The 19415-nt window shown below is 35.5% G+C and overlaps 2 protein-coding genes and 1 long non-coding RNA gene across 3 annotated transcripts; 2 read left to right on the plus strand and 1 right to left on the minus strand.

The window, feature by feature from the left end:
* The first annotated feature begins 2275 nt into the window (after window positions 1–2275).
* Window positions 2276–11409, plus strand: chrng (cholinergic receptor, nicotinic, gamma). Its single transcript, XM_065262142.1, has 12 exons — window positions 2276–2406; window positions 3301–3437; window positions 3530–3574; window positions 6161–6282; window positions 6578–6733; window positions 6855–6952; window positions 7041–7241; window positions 8962–9076; window positions 9265–9379; window positions 9464–9719; window positions 10475–10608; window positions 10769–11409. The coding sequence occupies exons 1-12, from the start codon at window positions 2343–2345 to the stop codon at window positions 10958–10960; spliced, it is 1635 nt and encodes a 544-aa protein (XP_065118214.1). The 5' UTR covers window positions 2276–2342; the 3' UTR covers window positions 10961–11409.
* Window positions 11410–11683: 274 nt separating this feature from the next.
* LOC135744065 (phospholipid scramblase family member 5) lies at window positions 11684–19375 on the plus strand. Its single transcript, XM_065262021.1, has 8 exons — window positions 11684–11834; window positions 12073–12349; window positions 14546–14620; window positions 14819–15011; window positions 16689–16800; window positions 16881–16980; window positions 17063–17121; window positions 17211–19375. Exons 1-8 carry the CDS (start codon window positions 11832–11834, stop codon window positions 17235–17237), a joined length of 846 nt encoding a protein of 281 aa, XP_065118093.1. The 5' UTR covers window positions 11684–11831; the 3' UTR covers window positions 17238–19375.
* Window positions 12084–17176, minus strand: LOC135744066 (uncharacterized). The gene is made up of 3 exons (XR_010530662.1): window positions 17066–17176; window positions 16706–16929; window positions 12084–12217 (listed from the first exon to the last, which is right to left on the minus strand). It is a non-coding gene; the product is annotated as an uncharacterized lncRNA (long non-coding RNA).
* Window positions 19376–19415: the final 40 nt, after the last annotated feature.

Consider the following 19415-nt stretch of genomic DNA (forward strand, 5'->3'; position numbering starts at 1 on the left):
TCTATCTATCTATCTATCTATCTATCTTTCTATCTATCTATCCATTCCATTCCCATCCATTCATTTCCATCCATCCATTCCAATCCATCTATCCATCCATCCATTCCCATCCATCCAGTCCAATTTTTTGCCTCACAGCAAGAAGGTCCCCGGTTTGAGCCCCGGCTAGGTCAAATGGCCTTTCTGTGTGGAGTTTGCATGTTCTCCTTGTGTCAGCATGGGTTTACTCCAGGTACTTCAGTTTTCTCCCACAAGCCAAAAACATGCAAGTTAGGTGAATTGAAGACACCAAATTGCCCCTCCCTGTATAGATCAACTGGTACTATGGATTAATCGGTTCTCGCAATAAATATAGCCATAGATGCTGGAATGGCGTGAAGAATAAAACACCTTAGACTTTTAATTCTCAACAACAATCAATTTAGAATCTGCCATTGCAGAATTCCAAAGTGTTTTAGGAAAGGAATGTAAAAAAATAAACCTCACCACAGAGCACTGGACTCATAGTGCAAGCTGGCATCTCATGGTATTCCTGATCTCTTGATCTCTTTATGAGCAGATGTAAGGCTTGCATAATTACATTTTTAATCAACTTTTTAATTAAATCATGTATTTTATGAAGCATAATGATCTTCAGATGATCTTTAGATAATTTTAAGATGTAATTTTATTATGAATATACAACACAAAAGAATATCTAAAGAGCATTATTCCGGACTTGATAAAAAAGTTAATAAAAACAAATTATGCAAGTTGAGTTGCCTAATTGTTCCAATTTTTTCCAATGGTAGCGCCATACTTTTTCAAAAACACCAGCAGCTGGCAGTTTTTGTCTGCGCTGAGCGCAGCAGTCTACATTTTTTGTGTTCAGCTCCCCAATGTCACTTCTCACTCAGCCATCCAATCAGTGGCGGCTCGTGACTGCTAATCCCAGGGGCGCAAATTCAAAAGTGTTCGGGTGTCATGTGTGTCACTTGCTATTTCAAAATATATGTTTGTTGTGTCATGTGAACCATGTGCATCACGTGTTTTGTGAAAGTAAGTGCCTACTGCACACGCGTCAAAACCGTTTATGATAAAAGTGACGCTCACGTTCACAAATACACGCAAGACACTAACTCTGTAAACTCTGAATACGTATGAGATTATGAGAGTATATCTGGCAAACGTGAGTGTCTCTTTTATCATAAACCCTTTAGACGCATCTGCAGCAGGCACTTATTTTGACAAGAAACGTGATACACATAGGATCACACGACGCGCAGAACACATATTTTGAAATAAGGAACCACACACATGACGGGCTACATACATGTTGTGACGAACTTCGCATTAAGCCGCCACTGCGTCCAATTACAGCGGAAAGTGGGTCAAATATCACAACAACCGACCGGTGCATCGTTCAACGACTGATAAACAAGCAGTATCATTAAACAATTGTGAAAAGCGCTTTATAAATAAAATTGAATTGAAATTGAACAGCAACCAAAGTGCTCAGCTGAAAAAAGTTGGCAAGCTCCTAGTTGGCATCCGCATGGCGTTTTCAGATGCATTTAAACGGTTTGGTGCACACGCCCCCTAAAGGCAATTTTCATAATCTAAGTAAGAGATTACAAACATCAAAGCTGATATGACCTTACTCAGTCAGTATAAAGATATAAGTTATATTTTCACAGAAGATTATGTTGGTTGATTTAATGTAGAAAACAGTAAATGACTTGATGCCGTAAAGTAAAAAAAAGTGTACGGTAAGTGGGCACCCATGGGCACTTACTTTACAGTTCATAGATCTGCTCACACGACAAAGTTAATAAAACTGATTCATTTATTTAACATGCGTGCAGGGATAAAATGATATTTTATATTCACCACAACATTATCTAATATATTTTCAATCCTCAGGAGATATTCATAATTTGTAGATTAATTTTTCTACTCTAGACAGTAAATGCAAGACGGATGACAGGTGTCCCTCTGCAGGTCGTCTCAGGGCAAACCATCTGTCAGCTGACCTGTGGGAAGTACTGTAACTTTATCCTTCTGACTAAGGAGAGAAAGAACGAAGGCCTGCAACCTGTTGTTGGGTCTTGACATCATGTCTGTGATGTGGATGTATGTATGTGTGCGTTTGTGTGTGGACAGTGACAGCTGACTATGTGAGGAGCCGTATGGGAGTGTGTGGGCATTCTGAAAATAACAATGTGTCCAAGTATGAAACCACACCTATTTTCCCATAATCCCTCCCTTTCCCAAACAACTGTGTTCGACACACATACACAGGCCAGGTGCTGGTTCTGAATGTGCAAAAAGTTTTCTTTAATGTTGCTCTGTGGATATCCAACATGGGTCTGGTCTTTCCATCAACAATTATCTGGTTATGGATCTTTCAGTCATTTCTCCCTTCAGGTAAGATAAGTTTGTTTAGGGTGATTTCACATGAAAAAACTCTACAGATTGGTTAAAGTTTCAGTGGGTCATGTGTCATTGGTCTTATTTAATCCTGGGTTAACTGTGGAGTGATGAGCATGCCCAGGTGATGGTGCTTGTTATATATTTTTACATTTACATTACTACATTTGGCAGAGTATTTTATCCAAAGAAACTCGCAGTGTATTTAAGGTATACATTTTTTATTATTTCTATTCTGTGGGAATAAAACCCATGACCTTTGTGCTGATAATGCAATGCTCTGCCAGCTGAGCCACACTGATTTGTAGGTCTGATTTGTTTTTATTAATTCTATATGTATTGAATTAGTAAACCAAAGTGTTTCTAAAGCTTTCTGCCGAGTCAGCTAAAGATTTTGTGTGAACATAGCAATCCAGATCAGCTAAACACTATATTAAATTCTCTAGATATATGTAATAAAGATGTAAATGATTTACCTACCACACAAACATTGTTTTAATTAATTAACAAATATTTGTAATCAGTTTAACTAAGCATGTGACCAGGCTATTGTGTTACAGTGTTAAAGACTAAAGCATCACTGTGGTATGGTGTTTAATCACAGTTAAATAAATGTTTACATTAGGACTTGTGTTACTGAAGTTGTAAACAGAGTTGTAATATTTTTGAATAAAGGATAACTTTTAATCCGTGTCATGATTTATAGACATACACTCCATAAACATTATTATGAAATTCAACCACTATGATGAAACATACAGAAAACGTATAAAAATGACTTTGTGGAAGCGCAAAATTATTTAAATATTTTTTTGAAGAACAAGAAAACGAAAAGAAGAAAAATTTATTTGATGATAAGATTTACATTATAAGTCTGCATGTTTATTTCAGATGTGGTCTGTAATCTGGAAGGATCTTTGCAGAGAGATCTGATGAAAGGTTACAATAAAAACATACGGCCAATGGAGCACAATGGGGACATTACCAATGTAAAAATCAAGATGACCCTCACCAACCTCATTTCTCTGGTAAATTTCTGTGTGTATCCAAATTTAATAAGTGACCTCTGCATGTTTTTATTATGCAAAACTTTTATCTTTCTTCAATTTTTCACTTTTAGAATGAGAAAGAGGAGACCCTCACTACGTGTGTTTGGATTGAGATGGTAAGACTTTTTAAAAAAAGCTTTGGATATTCTAGTAAAACCATTGTTTTACTTGAGTAACCATGGTCTATTTGTTTTTGTCTGTCCATCCATCCATCTATCATCCATCCCTCTATCTCTCTGTCTATCTATTTACCCATGTATCTATCTATCTATCCATCTATCCATCCATCCATCCATCCATCCATCCATCCATCCATCCATCCATCTATCATCCATCCATCCACCCATCTACCCAGGTATCTATCCATCTATCATCTATCCATCCAGACATCCATCCATACATCTATAACACAACCCCAAATCAGAAAACGTTGGGTCACTGTAGAAATTGTGAGTAAAAAAGTAATGGAATAATTTACAAATCTCATAAACTTATATTTAATTCACAGTAGAATATAGATAACATATCAAATGTTGATAGTAAGATATTTTGAAATGTCATGCCAAATGTTGGCTCATTTTGACCATTTCATGAGAGCTACACATTCCAAAAAAAGTTGGGATAGGTAGCAATAAGAGGCCAGAAAATTTATATGTACATATAAGGAACAGTTGAAGGACCAATTTGCAACTTATTAGGTCAATTGGCAACATGATTGGGTATAAAAAGAGCCTGTCAGAGTGGCAGTGTTTCTCAGAGGTCAAGATGGGCAGAGAATCACCAATTCCCCCAATGCTGCAGCGAAAAATAGTTTTCTGAGTTTCTCATAGAAAAATTGCAAAGAGTTTGAAGTTATCATCCTCTACAGTGCATAATATCATCCAAAGATTCAGAGAATCTGGAACAATCTCTGTGTGTAAGGGTCAAGGCCGGAAAACCATACTTGATGCCCGTGATCTTCGGACCCTTAGACGGCACTGCATCACATACAGGAATGCTACTGTAATGGGAATCATAACATGGGCTCAGGAATACTTCCAGAACACATTGTCAGTGAACACAATCTACCGTGTCATTCGCCGGTGCCAGCTAAAACTCTATAGGTCAAAAAAGAAGCCATATCTAAACATGATCCAGACGCACAGGTGTTTTCCAAGGCTCATTTAAAATGGACTGTGGCAAAGTGAAAAACTGTTCTGTGGTCCAACGAATCAAAATTTTAAGTTCTTTTTTTGAAAACTGGTACACCATTTCACCCGGACTAAGGAGGACAAGGACATCCCAAGTTGTTATTAGCGCTCATTTCAGAAACCTGCATCTCTGATGGTTTGGGGTTGCATGAGTGCGTGTGGCATGGGCAGCTTACACATCTGGAAAGGCACCATCAATGCTGAAAGGTTTATCCAAGTTCTAGATACATATGATCCCATTCAGACGTCATCTCTTTCAGGGAAGACCTTGCATTTTCCAACATGACAATGCCAGACCACATACTGCATCAATTACAACATCATGGCTGCGTATAAGAAGGATCTGAGTACTGAAATGGCCAGCCTGCAGTCCAGATCTGTCACCCACAGAAAACATTCAGTGCATCATAAAGAGGAAGATGCGACAAAGAAGACCTAAGACAGTTGAGCAACTAGAAGCCTGTTTCAGACAAGAATAGGACAACATTCCTATTCCTAAACATTGGTCCTCATCCAGCTGTTTCTTATATGTACATTTAACTTTTCTGGCCTCTTATTGCTACCTGTCCCAACTTTTTTTGGAATGTGTAGCTGTCATGAAATCCATAATGAGCCAATATTTGGCATGACATTTCAAAATGTCTCACTTTCAACATTTGATTTGTTATCTATATTCTATTGTGAATAAAATATAAGTTTATGAGATTTGTAAATTATTCCATTTCTTTTTTACTCACAATTTCTACAGTGTCCCAACATTTTCTGATTTGGGGTTGTACATCCATCCATACATCCATACATCATCCATACATCCACCCACCAATCCATCCATGTATCTACCCATGTATCTATCTATCTATCCATGGATTATCCATTTATCCATCTATCTACCTATTTATCTAACTATCCATCCATCTATCCATCCATCCATCTACCCATGTATCTATCCATCTATCATCTATCCATCCATCTACCCATGTATCTATCCATCTATCCATCCATCTACCATCTATCATCCATACATCCATCCATACATCTATAATCAACCCACCCACCCACCCATCCATCCATCCATGTATCTATCCATCTATCCATGGATTATCGATTTATATGTCTTTCTATTTATCTATCCATCCATCTATCCATCCATCCACCCTTGTATCTATCCATCTATCCATCTATCATCTATCCATCAATCTATCCATCCATACATCCATACATATATCCATACATCTATAATCCATCCATCCATCCATCCATCCATTTACCCATTCATGCATCCATACATACATGTATCTACCCATGTATCTATCCATCTATCCATGGATTATCCATTTACCCATCCATCTATCCATCCATCCATACATCCATCTATCCATCTATCTATCTATCTATCTATCTATCTATCTATCTATCTATCTATCTATCTATCTATCTATCTATCTATCTATCTATCTATCTATCTATCTATCTATCTATCTATCTATCTAATCTCTCTTTCTCTCTCTCTAGACATGGCGTGATTATAGACTCAGTTGGGCTAACAGGACAGGGTTTGAGGCCTATGAGAATATCACTCGAATGCGTCTTCCCTCTAAAGCCATCTGGCTACCTGATGTTGGTCTGGAGAACAAGTGAGTGATTGTGAAAATGAGGATTCATTTACAAATGTTATAACACCCAGACATCTACAGCCTTCATATAATCTATTTTTCATTTGTATTTTACAAAATAGTTCCAATCCTTATATTTGATTAAACAAGAAGCATTCCAAGAGTGCTTATATCAGACCAGAACAGCACTGTCAATCCTTGCTCATGTGATATTGCTTTATTATCCATTTAGGTTGATGTGTAACTTTTCTCTATCCTAAGCATTTTTTAGCCCAAGGGAATTGTTGTCAGCTGTGAAAAATTCTTGTGTGTGCAGTGTGGATGGGCGTTTTGAGGTGGCCCTTTACTGTAATGCTCTGATAGATCCGAATGGTGGAGTGGTCTGGTTGCCTCCGGCTATCTACCGAAGTTCATGTGCCATTAAAGTCAACTATTTTCCCTTTGACTGGCAGAACTGCAGCATGGTGTTCAGGTACAACTGATATCCAGATATCAGAAGTGTGATTTTTGACAGAAGGAATTATTTATTAGAAATGCACTTAGATCATATAAGATTAGTTTTATGAAGGCTTTTACTCCCATTGCTTTGACAGGTCCCAGACATACAATTCGAATGAGATTTTACTGATGCTGGCAGAGGAGAACAATGTCGCCATGGAATGGATCGAGATTGACCCGGAAGCTTTTACTGGTACTACAGTACACATTGTAACACATATTCCAGTATTTGACATAAAAATACTTACAGAATTAATTTCTCCTGTGTCCTGACTGGTCAGAGAATGGGGAATGGATTATAAAGCACCGCCCTGCTAAGAAGATTGTGAATAAGCGATACAGTCGAGATGAGCTGGAGTATCAGGAGATCATCTTCTTTCTCATCATCCAGAGAAAACCACTGTTTTATATCATTAATATCATCGTACCATGTGTCCTCTTCTCCTCTCTTGGGTTGCTCGTCTACTTTCTGCCAGCCAAAGGTCAGAATCAATTTCCAATACAAACAGATGGATGGAAAACAGGCTTGCCAGTTCAACTAGTGCTCAGAATAGCCTTATAGTAAATATATAGTCATAGCCTTAAAGGTATAGTTCACCCAAAAATTAAAATGCTGTCATAATTCACTTACCCTCATGTTGTCCTAAATCTGTATGAGTTTTTTTCTTCTGTTGAACACAAAATAATTTTTATAAATTATGTTAATCACACACTAAACAGTACCCACTGACTTCCATGGTACTGTTGATTGTATACTTTTGATACACACTTTAAGTAATTTAGTCTCATTTATAATTACATTACTCGGCATTACTCCACCTTTATGCATGCCAAGGGGGCATTAGGGGGGAGTGTCCCCCCCAGATGACACAGCGTGCCCCCCAATCGTATGGTCAAAATTATTATTAGAGAGAGAAAGAGAGAGAGAGAGAGAGAGAGAGCACATAATTGACAGCACAATAGTTTCAATTTAAACAAACCACCATTATGGCGATCAGTGTTTGCATCTCATCAGCTCATTTGCATTTTAAAGGACACACCCAAAAACTGCAAATTTTTGCTCGGACCTACAAATTGGCAATTTTAACGTTATAATAATTTCTCTGTCGGGTATTTTAAGCTACAACTTTACATATACACTCTGGGCACACCAAAGACTTATTTTATATCTTAAAAAATCTAATGGTGAGTAAGTTACTTTTAAATGTGCTACAGATCACGTTTGTTTAATTGCTAACTTAAAGGGGACTATTTTAAGATGTCAAATAAATCTTTGGTGTCCCCAGAATACGTATGTGAAGTTCTAGTTCAAAATACCATATAGATAATAAATTATAGCATGTTAAAATTGACAGAAGTAACCAAATGTTCTGTTTTTGGGTGTGTCCTTTAAAATACAAACGAGCTGATTTATGCATTAAATGGCAGTGCAGTAGTTAGATAGTGTAGATTAAGGGGCGGTATTATCCTCTTCTGACATCACAAAGATAGCCAAATTTTAATGACCTATTTTTTCACATACTTACAGAGAATGGTTTACCAAAACTAAGTTACTGGGTTGTTCTTTTTCACATTTTCTAGGTTGATAGAAGCACTGGGGACCCAATTATAGCACTTAAACATGGAAAAGTCAGATTTTCATGATATGTCCCCTTTAAGTTACCTGGTATATATTGTTATTATTATTGCATTTTTTATGAAATTAAAGACTCTTGTTACATCGTGTTGTTTGTTGTTGTTGTTGCCTGGGCAGCTATCTATTGGTCTATTTCAAATGAGTTTCAGTTGTTCAGTCTGTTTCTCATGAAGTGTGCCCCCATGAAAATAAAATGCCCCCCCAGAAGCATGGTAACAGGCCAAAAATAACTCTATAGATACCCACAGCCCAAGCATAACTTTAATCTCCAGGCTTTGACTACTGCCTGTAAGTCTAAACTTGCAGCACAACTTCCAATACACTTTCACTGTTTAGTCTCTCTATTGCTTTATCATTTTTTTCATACTGATATGAGAAATTTCTGTCTAAAACAGCTTATGAAGCCTAAAATTGAGTTTGCATGTATAGTCACCACAATTATTTCAACCATTTAGATTGGTTTATTATCACTTAAAATTAACAATTGAAAAATTCAGACTAGAAAGTATAGCTGGTTTATGATCACTGTATATAGATGAATTGACCTCTACTTGTTTTTTGAATAGCGGGAGGACAGAAATGCACCATGACTATGGCAATCCTGCTGGGTCAGACCGTGTTCCTGTTCCTTATTGCCAAAAAAGTGCCAGAAACCTCGCAGGCTGTGCCGCTCATTGGCAAGTGAGTCTGTTTTAATGCTAGGTTATTGATTATCTTAATTATAAACCAACCGGTGAGGTAAATATTAATTAAAGATTAGATTACTCCAGAAAAGTTTGGGAAGTTGTGTGAATGCGATTAGAGTTTGAAAAAGTGCTTGCCAATGTATGTGTTTTTATAGCCAATACTGAGTTATCTCTTTTTGTCAGATATCTGATGTTTGTGATGTCTGTGACCACGATAACTGTGATGAACTGTGTGGTTGTACTGAACGTTTCTCTGCGAACTCCAAACACCCACCCCATGAACAACACCGTCCGAAAGGTACAACATTATCAGTATATTACAGCAGTAAAAAACAACCTACAATCCATAACTCTTTTCTCCTCCATGTTTTTTATTCTTCAGGTCTTCCTGAACATTCTTCCTGATTTGCTGAGGATGACAATGCGCCGATGGACACCTGAGAACAATGAGCAGGGGGAGGAAGATTTTAAGACGTTTGCCTTAGGCAATGGCACTCCGCTCCGGCGCAGAAGACGCAGCTCCCTGGGTCTGATAGCGAAGGCTGATGAATACATGTTCAGAACGGCTCGATCAGAGCTGATGTTCAGTCGACTAAAAGAGAGGAAAGGGCTGCTAAAGAATACTTTGGAAAAAATACGTGAGTCAACGATTACAAACCAACAACACTGTACACAACAAAATCCCCAGAGTTAAATGAACACTGCTGGGTGTATATATTGTCCCAATCTTACAAAGAGTTAAAACGTAACACCGAAGCAGGGTTAAAAGCTGCAATCTTTAACTTTATCCTCTCTATCACCCTCTCTGTTTGAAACCTAAAATTGCATTTTACATCTTACGTAGAGTTATTTTCTTATATTATGTTTAGATGTTGGCTGTTTCATTTAAAGTCACCATTATGGTGATCAGTGTATGTTTTAGTTTGACTTGACTCTTAGCTTGTTAGTTTTTTTTCTAACTGCTATAACTTTGTGTGATTAAAACATGTTTGTTATGGCAAAGAAAAGACAACAGACAATTATTTGGTGGTGGTTAGTACAGTCTAAACATTGCATCTAGATAATTGATGTATTAATTTAGTGTTTGCACACTTATCAAGAGTATCTTTTTCTGTTGATAATGTAATAATACTACATTGGGAGAATCAGTACTCTCATTACAGTATTCAAAATAATTGAGTAATGCATCTCAAAATCTATCGTTTACAAAAACAAACACGCATAACAGTATGTTTTCATCATATGGCTATGGCTACTTTGATGCTCATAATCTCATTTATTTTAAGACTTTGGCCTGGATTTCACAGATAGGGACATTTGTAAACTTCTGTATTTTCAGAACAGCTATTTTCTTTCTAAATAGTATAAATGTGGTGTTGTGTCTTAATCTCAGAAAACAGTCTGCAAGGAGACACAGCACAGGATCTGGAATCCAGTCTGGCATTGGCGTCACGAGAAGTGCAGCAGTGTGTGGCTTCCTGCAAACACATCGCTGCAAGTGCCAAACATCAAAATGACTTTCAAAGTGTGAGTTACTGATCCTAAATATTCCAAACACCATCCTGAAAGTCTCTCATTTGCTTCACAAGCACATCTATTTCCAGCAGTGAATGTTTGCGCTAGGGCTTAGTTTTCTAATCCAGTGTTAATGTGTGGATTGCGGATGTCTTTTCTTTTCGCTCCACAGGAAAATGAGGAGTGGTTTCTGGTCGCCCGGGTGATTGACAGGATGTGTTTCATCGTCATGGCGTTGTTGTATATACTGGGCACCATTGGAATCTTCTTGATGGGCCATTTTAACCAAGCACCGTCTCAGCCTTTCCCTGGAGACCCTAAAAGATACCTGCCCGAAATCTCACTTGGGGATGTCACAGGCTGATCTCTATAAGAACTGCTAGAGAAACTCTAGTGAAATGAAGGATATATTTGAAGATACTTCAGAGATGAACAGCATTCAGGTTTTGTTGCACCAAAACTATTGAATGGCACATGAACTTTCAGGGCTTCGGTTGAGTAGACATTGTACTGAAAGTGATTTCGGAGAGGGAATTTGTTGGATCTGAAGGCATTTGTGAGACAAATATTGCCTAGCCAAGTTATTTGTTTTTGCTAATCGCTTTATTCATATTGTTTATAAACCCAATTTTGTGTGTTGATTCAACAACTGTTTTTATGAAATGAAATGATGATCTCTCACATTGGACAAAGTTTTTATAAGGAAAAAGACATTAATGTCATTTGCATTTTAAATTAAACAAAAATATTAACCTCTTTATATTTCAAGTCAACTTCCTTTAAAAAAACAAACAAACTGTTGTTGTAGGGTTCCTGTAGTGTTGCATTTGCATCTTGAAAGTTATAGGTTTGAATCCCACGGAACACACGTACAGATAAAATTTATTGCTTGAATGCAATGTAAGTCAAGTTTGGATAAAAGCATCTGACAAATGAATAAATGTATTTGAAGTAATAATTAAAAAAATAAAATGATCTATGTGTGGTTTATTTATTTTGGATGGTCTCTTGCACCTCTTTAACTTGGGAGGATCTTATTTACATGGCTGACTGCTGCTTTTCTGTTTCACAAAGACCAGATCCGGGAATGAGAGAGAGGGGTGGGGGTGTTTAGCATAGTGGGGCATCTAGTAACAGTTTTTCTGAAAGTGAAGGAACCATACACTCTCTAGTGCACCTGACCAACAACACCTAAAACTACACGACTCTAAAGAAACTGAGACTTGAAAATTAAAATGGTAAGAGACATTTCCTATGCATTTCCAAGCTTTTTGCTGTGATTTATGGTTTTACCTTTCACAAATATTAAATTGACTTAACTCAAAATGGTGTTTTTCGAATATTCAGGGTTTTATTAGAGCTTGTCGGTCAGAAGTGTACATACACTTTCAATTCTTTCATAAAGTGAAATTAAATGTATTTTTAAATTGAAATGTCATGTTTTACCTCCTGCATCTATATCTATCTGTCTTTTAGGCTAGACCATCTGTGACCACGCAACCTCTTCCGTTTGGTCTAGAAAGGGAGAAACATGTTGATATGATCTTCAGGGCTTTCCACAGACAGATTGGACCCACTGATGATACACAGGACCTCTCACATGTGATCCAGGCTGCAGACCCTGTGATGGGGAAGAGAGAAAATGGAGCCACTGGAGAGACGGAGATAGACAATAAGGATAAAAGACTCGGAAAACTCTCTGTTCTGAAAACAGTCAAACGACTCCACATTACTGCCAGACCAGATCTGCAAGGTAAGATGCTCAACACCTCTAAATTTGGATCAGAAAACAAATCCTATTTTAGTTATAAAAAATCTATATTAACTGATTTGGGGTAGTTAGTACATCAGGAAGCATTATACTATTGTTTTTATTCAAATTTCAGATCTTAATTTATTTGCGTCTCTGAATTGAGCAAACTTTGCGGTATTACTTTGATAGTTGCCAAAGACAAATATTCACCCTAAAACTGCAACTTCTTTACACTACTTTAAAATGATCAAAACAATATATCGTAATTAAATATCTATGCTTAGTATTGACAACACGCAACATCACAGACACTGTAAAAAGTACCCATGGAATCAAAATAGAGTTGTTGTTGTAGTTTTTTTTTTTTTGCTTTTATGCTGCCATATTTTTCCAAAATATTTGAAACTAGTTGATTAATAATTTAAAAACTTAAAGTTTGACTAGATTTGTGGGCACTCACCCAAATAACAAAAGTTCTGCCTGCATAAAGTGTCCAGTTTTTTGAATGTTCTAAAAACGTTTCTGGGTTGTCTGAACGTTAGAGGAATGTTACATTCTACCATTTTCAAACATTATGACAATGTCATGTTTTAATGTTCACACAATGTTTATAATAACTGTTTTCTATAATTTTCCATAATTTTGTAAATAATCATTTACAAAAACTAAATACATTTTAACATTGTGTAAACATTAGCTTGTTAAGTAAATGATAGAGAAATATTGTATTTTATTATTTTAAAACTGTTATAAAACATTATTTCTAAATGTTCTCTAAAAATATTGCTGTAGAAAACACAATTCACTTATAAAGTTTAGATGTTGACGTTTTGGTTCATTTTAAGTCACCACTATGATGATCTGTGTTTGTTTTAGTTGAACTCTTGACTCTTAAAGGAACAGTATGTAGGATTGTGGCCAAAACTGGTATTGCAATCACAAAAGTTGTGGCTAAAACTGGTACTGCAATCACACAACTGGTGGCCAATGCACAAAATGACAACATAAACATCAGTTGAGGGCTGCAACTCCACTTTTTAAATGACAATATCTTGGCGTGACCACTGTTGTCAGTGATATAAGTATTTGAAATGAAAATGATTTCTTAATGTCTAGTCATATAGATATGTCATCAGGGCCATTTTATAATTAATTGATATAAATTTCTTACATACTGTTCCTTTAATGTTTTACTTGATAGTTTTTCTCTGGTTGCATTAGCTTTGTGTGTAAAAACACATTTTCTATAGTAATGTAAAGTTAGTGCAATTCTGTGGTGGTTGGTAAATAACGATAAAGGTCATCATCTAATTAATTTATTAACTTATCAATAGCTTATTTTCTGTCATAATACATGTCATAACTTTACATTACTATAACAGATGTGTTTTATACACACAACGTTAATGCAACCAGGAAGAACTAAGCAAAATGTCCAACTAAAAGAGTCCAACTAAAACAAACACTGATCACAATAATAGTGACTTTAAATGAAACAAAACTAAACTACATCTAAACCTAATAAGTGAATTGTTTTCTAAAGCAATATTTTACCAAACATTCAGAAATTATTTTTTATAACAGTTTTATAAATAATAAAATCAATAAAATAAAATAATTTACAAAAAGTAAATATAGAAAACAGTTTTTAACATTGTGTAAACATTAAAACATGACGTTGTCATAAAGTTTAAAAATGGTAGAATGTAACATTCCTCTATCGTTCAGACAACCAAGAAACGTTCTTAGAACGTTAAAAAAACTGTACACTTTTTATGTTGGCAGAAAGTTTTTGAGAACAATGGAACTTTTATGGTACATTCTTAGAACTTTTTTCTGTTAGCTAACACATGTTTAAAGAAACACAACATAGAGTAGCCTAAAAATAGACTTTGCATTTATTAAGGTAAATAATTCACAAAATCAGCATTAACTTTCCTGAAAGATAAAAATTTTAGTATAATTTTACTTCTTATAGGGGGTCCCTGATGCCTTAGAGCTGACATTGTCAAGTCTTGCTGGGTAAGAAAGACAAAATATTATGTAAAAAAAATGTCTCTATAAATGATGAGAAAGGATGAACATGGTTTAAAACATTACCAATACAGTGTATTATCCTTCTTTTGTTAACTGTTATTGAAAGGTTTGTGTAAGAGCTTAGACTAAATGTCTTTTATCTATTTTTGTGTCTTTCAGGTCCACAATGTGTAGCCCGAAGAACATACAGCATCTCATCAGAAACCAGAGATCAGATCTTTGTGGCTGTAGAGGGTAAATATAAAACATTACAACTCATTATAAATCCACTGTATTGAAACATTACCTATAAATAATCCACCTAGTTGACTCTATTAATACATGACTTGTAACTAGGTGACATCAACAGTAGGCTTGAAGTGTTTATCTGTATATGAAGTGATATGTATTGTGAAAAGCTCTGTCCACTTAAAATATATCCCTCTCTGTCAGAGAGCTCATGTTTATGTGTACAGTTCTGCGGTCCAGCTCGCTCCTGCTTATTACAAGGCTTTGACAGGGATTCAAAGTGCGTCTTTTTGTTTGAGAGGCCCCTCAGAGCGGAAGTGTGCTTGCTTGGATGTTGCCTGATGGAAATGAGGGCCTTCACACCAGATAGAGAATTGATCGGGACGGTTTATCAAGGGTAAGCACCTGAGCAAACCAAACTATACAATCTGGCCCACCACAATCTAAAAAATGCTGGGTTATTTTTAATCCAGCGTTGGGTCAAAAAGTGTCAAAACCAGCCATTGGGTAAAATAAACCAAGAAAATGTTTACATTTGACTCAGAAATAGGTCTAACACAACACAGTAATGGTTAAAATATTATATATTATTTTTATTTTAAACATGAATATTAGACAATTTAGCGAGGATTATTCTTTCAATGAAAGAATGTCTGATGAATGTAAATATATCGTAATGTAATATCTAATTAATATAATATGCACAACAATAATGTCGATTAATATAAAATATGTGACCCTGGACAAAAAAAACAATCAAACCATAAGCAGCGTGGGTTTATTTCTAGCAATTGCCAAAAAAACATTGGTCAAAATTTTACATTTTTTATGCCAAAAATCTTTAGATCAGCCAAAATCAAGTTCTATAAAAATATTTTGTACATTTACTACCGTAAATATATCAAAACTGTATTTATCATTAGTAATGTGTGTTGCTAAGGACTTCATTTGGACAACTTTAAAGGCAATTTTTTTTTTTTTTTTTTTTTGCAACCTTCAAATTCCAGATTTTCAAACAGTTGTATCTCAGCCAAATATTGTCCAAACATACCATATGCTCATTAATGGAAAGCTTATTTATTAATTTATTATATATATCAATTAGATTTTTTTACCCTAATCACTGGTTTTGTGGTCTATGGTCAGAATTAGTCTTTCACTTTTTTATATTACATTACGACCACATCCTGTGCTTTTGATCAAGATGTCCTCTTGTTTTTTCAGCTCTTTTTGAGTTTCTTTATTCTGGTGCCAACTATTGTGAGAGTTGCGTCAGACTAAAGCCCCCTGCTTCGATATGACCTCTTTTGGAATGCAATTAAATACTTTGAAATGTTGTGAATAACAAAGCATCAACATGTCCACCTCACTACAGTAGAGACACAGTGTGCCAGATATTATATATAGGCTACACTATATGTGTTTTCTATCAACACATCAGGTAGAAAAGCACAAAATATCACAATATCAGTCATGTTTGCCAGACTTAAAGATGCAGTGTGTCATTTTTAGAAGGATCTCTTGACAGAAATGCAAAATAATATACAAAACTATATTATTAGAGATGTTTGAAGACCTTTTTAAAATTAACTGTTATGTTTTTATTACCTTAAAATGAGACGTTTTTATCTACATACACCGAGGGTCCCCTTACATGGAAGTCGGCATTTTGTGCCACCATGTTTTTACAGAAGCCCTTAATGGACAAACTTTTTTTTTGCTAAGTTGTTTCTGACGATGACAAGTTTTTCTGGTGGGAGCTACCGTAGCTTCTCTACGCGTTTCAAATCAGGGGGTGAGCAGTAGACTGAGCCGTTAGTTGCAATTTGCAACCTCACCACTAGATGCTGCTAAAATGTACACACTGATTCTTTAACAATCTAGAGACAACTGCTTATTTTTAACAAGTACTTTTGTCATGAATTGATCATGTATAAATTGAACAAACACATGCATAAAGGTATAGCTTGCTTATTGCTGCATCCAGCATATTGAATCTGAATTTAACAGGTAATTATGGCAAATGTGTTACTCATTAAAAGACTGTTTAACACAAAAAACCGCTGTTTATCAGATGGAGTATGTTCACACCTTATTTTGAGGTCTGTGACTCTGAGGGCATCTCAACCGTAAGGATCCAGGGTTCCTGCTGTAACACACGTTGCCTCTCTGAGCAGGAGCTCCAGGTCAGAATCTCTCCAGCATGTAGTTTTATTTAAATACATTACAATGAGAATGACCCTGTCTCATTTTTGGGGGATGGAAGGTGGTATCAAGTATTGGTGAGAATATTGGGCGGATATGGAAGAGGTGGCCTGGATACAGAGAAGAATGCAACATGGATCATGAGTATTTCGGACTCGATGGTAAAACGAAAACCCATATTTATGGCTCACACACTTCACACACAAGCCCAATTGATGTTTAAAACATTTCTGTTTCTCTTAGTACCTCAAGGAATGAGTTTAAACCTCAAAGTGCTGTTGCTAGCTGCCACCTTCCTCCTGGTAAGAATCAAACCACACACAGGTCCTGGTCTGAAAAATACAGAATGCAGACTTAAATTACTTTATATTTTCTCTCTCTTCGTTTACAGAATCATATGTTTTTTGAGATGAGCTAAATGGAGATGCTGTAAGACAAAACATGCAGGGCATGAAAGATGGAAATAATTTGGAATTTGGACAACAGAGGCAGACGCCACATCTTTGTGAACCCAACATTATGAAACTACTGTGACTAACAGCAAAATTAGGCTATAGCAAAAGCATATCATGTTGCTATGACAACTAAAAGGAGCATGGATGGGTGATGCTTTTCTGAGCTATGGCCAACATCTTTTAGTCATTTGCTCTGACCTTCAGTGAAATACTGTACATTTAACACAATCTTTTGTTACAACCAAAAATATACAAATATGTTTTTTAGATGAACAGTACTTTGCAAAAGTCTTGGGTCACTATGCTACAATTAGATATGTTGTTTTTGCAATTGTATAGTGGTCTTTATAATTATTTCTCAGTCTTTTTATTGGAATACAACCAGAAAATACAGGAAATGTGTATGTAGTATTAAAAACAAGATTAAAAGTATAAGCTAAAGTGTCAAGTATTTAGCGTAAACTTCCCTTCCACTTGAGCAATAGCAGGCAGCTGCAGGATCCCTTAAACCTAAATGAAATTAAATCCTATTTTCTAATTTTAATCGAATTACTTCAGGACTTCAGTCTCCTCAAAAAAGCACAAGATCTGTTTGTGCCAAGAAAGGTCACACTAAATACTGACTGATGCCTGAAGAAGACATTCAGTTCTGAAAATTTTTTGTTTTTAATTTTGTTTACATATTTCCTGTATTTTCTGTTTTATATCTTAATAAAAAGAGTGAAAAATAAATATGGATGGACATTAAAACTTTCCTAAAACAACAAAGCTGGTGATGCTGGCCTAAAGACTTTTGCACAGTACTGTAAATGTTTTACTATTTTGATACACTGTAGACTATAAAAATATGGAGTAATAAAGGAAAATATTTCTTGAAGGATGTTTGTTGAATAAACTGGTTGTAACTTTGTGACACAGAAACTGGAAGTTTAGCAGATCAGAATTCTGTGACGTGCAACACCTAAAACTATTTTAAATAGATTATTTTAACATTACGTAGCCTATATGCAACTTTTAGCTTTTACTTGTATATATGGAACAGTTTGTTCCTTTAATCTATCACATCAGGACTGCTAAAAAATAATTGGTGAAATAAAAGAAAAAATGTGATTAAAAATGAGTATATTCTTAAAATGTTACAGGACGTGACCCTGGACCACACAACCAGTCATGAGCAGCACAGGTATATTCGTAGCAATAGACAAAAATACATTGTATTGGTCAAAATAATAAAAAAGGTAATCCAAAAAAAATCAATAGTAAGGTAAAGATAATGTTTCATGAAGATATTTTGTATTGCTATATCAAAAAATTATTTATCATTAATACGTGTTGCTAAGGACTTCATTTGGACATATTTAAAGGTCATTTTCTTAATATTTTGATATTTTTGTGCTCAAGTCCAGATTTTCAAATATTGTCCTATCCTAACAGACAATACATCAATGGAAATCTTATTTATTCAGCTTTCAGATGATGTATAAATCTCAATTTCCATAAATTGACACCTATGAGTAGTTTTGTGGTGCAGGGTCACAAATAAACTCACCCTACAAATTCATATAATTTTTATAGTGAAAGCTTTATGATTTAAATGTGAATTAACACCTTGTGCATGCTATCCGAATACTGTTATATGTGCCTGTGAAATCCAGACTAAAGTCTCAATCTAATTAAGAGATTTAATTTTAGTCATTGATTTCAATCTTTGACATGGTTTAAATCAATTTTAAAGATAGCAAATTTATATTTTCACAGAATGTTCTTGAAGTGGTCAAATTAGAAAGTATGTATATGAAGTTTTAGATCGAAATACCATATGAATAATTTATTATAGCATGTTAAAATTGCCATTTTGTAGGTGCAAGCAAAAATGCTGTTTTGTGGTGTCCTTTAACATGCAAATGAGCTGATGAAATGCAAACACTGATTGCCATAATGGTGGTTTGTCGAAATTGAAACTCAATTGTGCTGTCAATTATTTTAAGACTTGCTACATCACAAAACTTAATTTTCACACGCTTGCAGAGAATGGTTTACCAAAACTAAGTTACTGGGTTGATCTTTTTCACATTTTTTTTAGCACTGGGGACCCAATTATAGCACTTAAAAAATGTTTCACGCTATGACCCCTTTAACCC

Source organism: Paramisgurnus dabryanus, chromosome 6 (assembly GCF_030506205.2).
Source record: "Paramisgurnus dabryanus chromosome 6, PD_genome_1.1, whole genome shotgun sequence".
Taxonomy (NCBI): Eukaryota; Metazoa; Chordata; class Actinopteri; order Cypriniformes; family Cobitidae; genus Paramisgurnus; species Paramisgurnus dabryanus.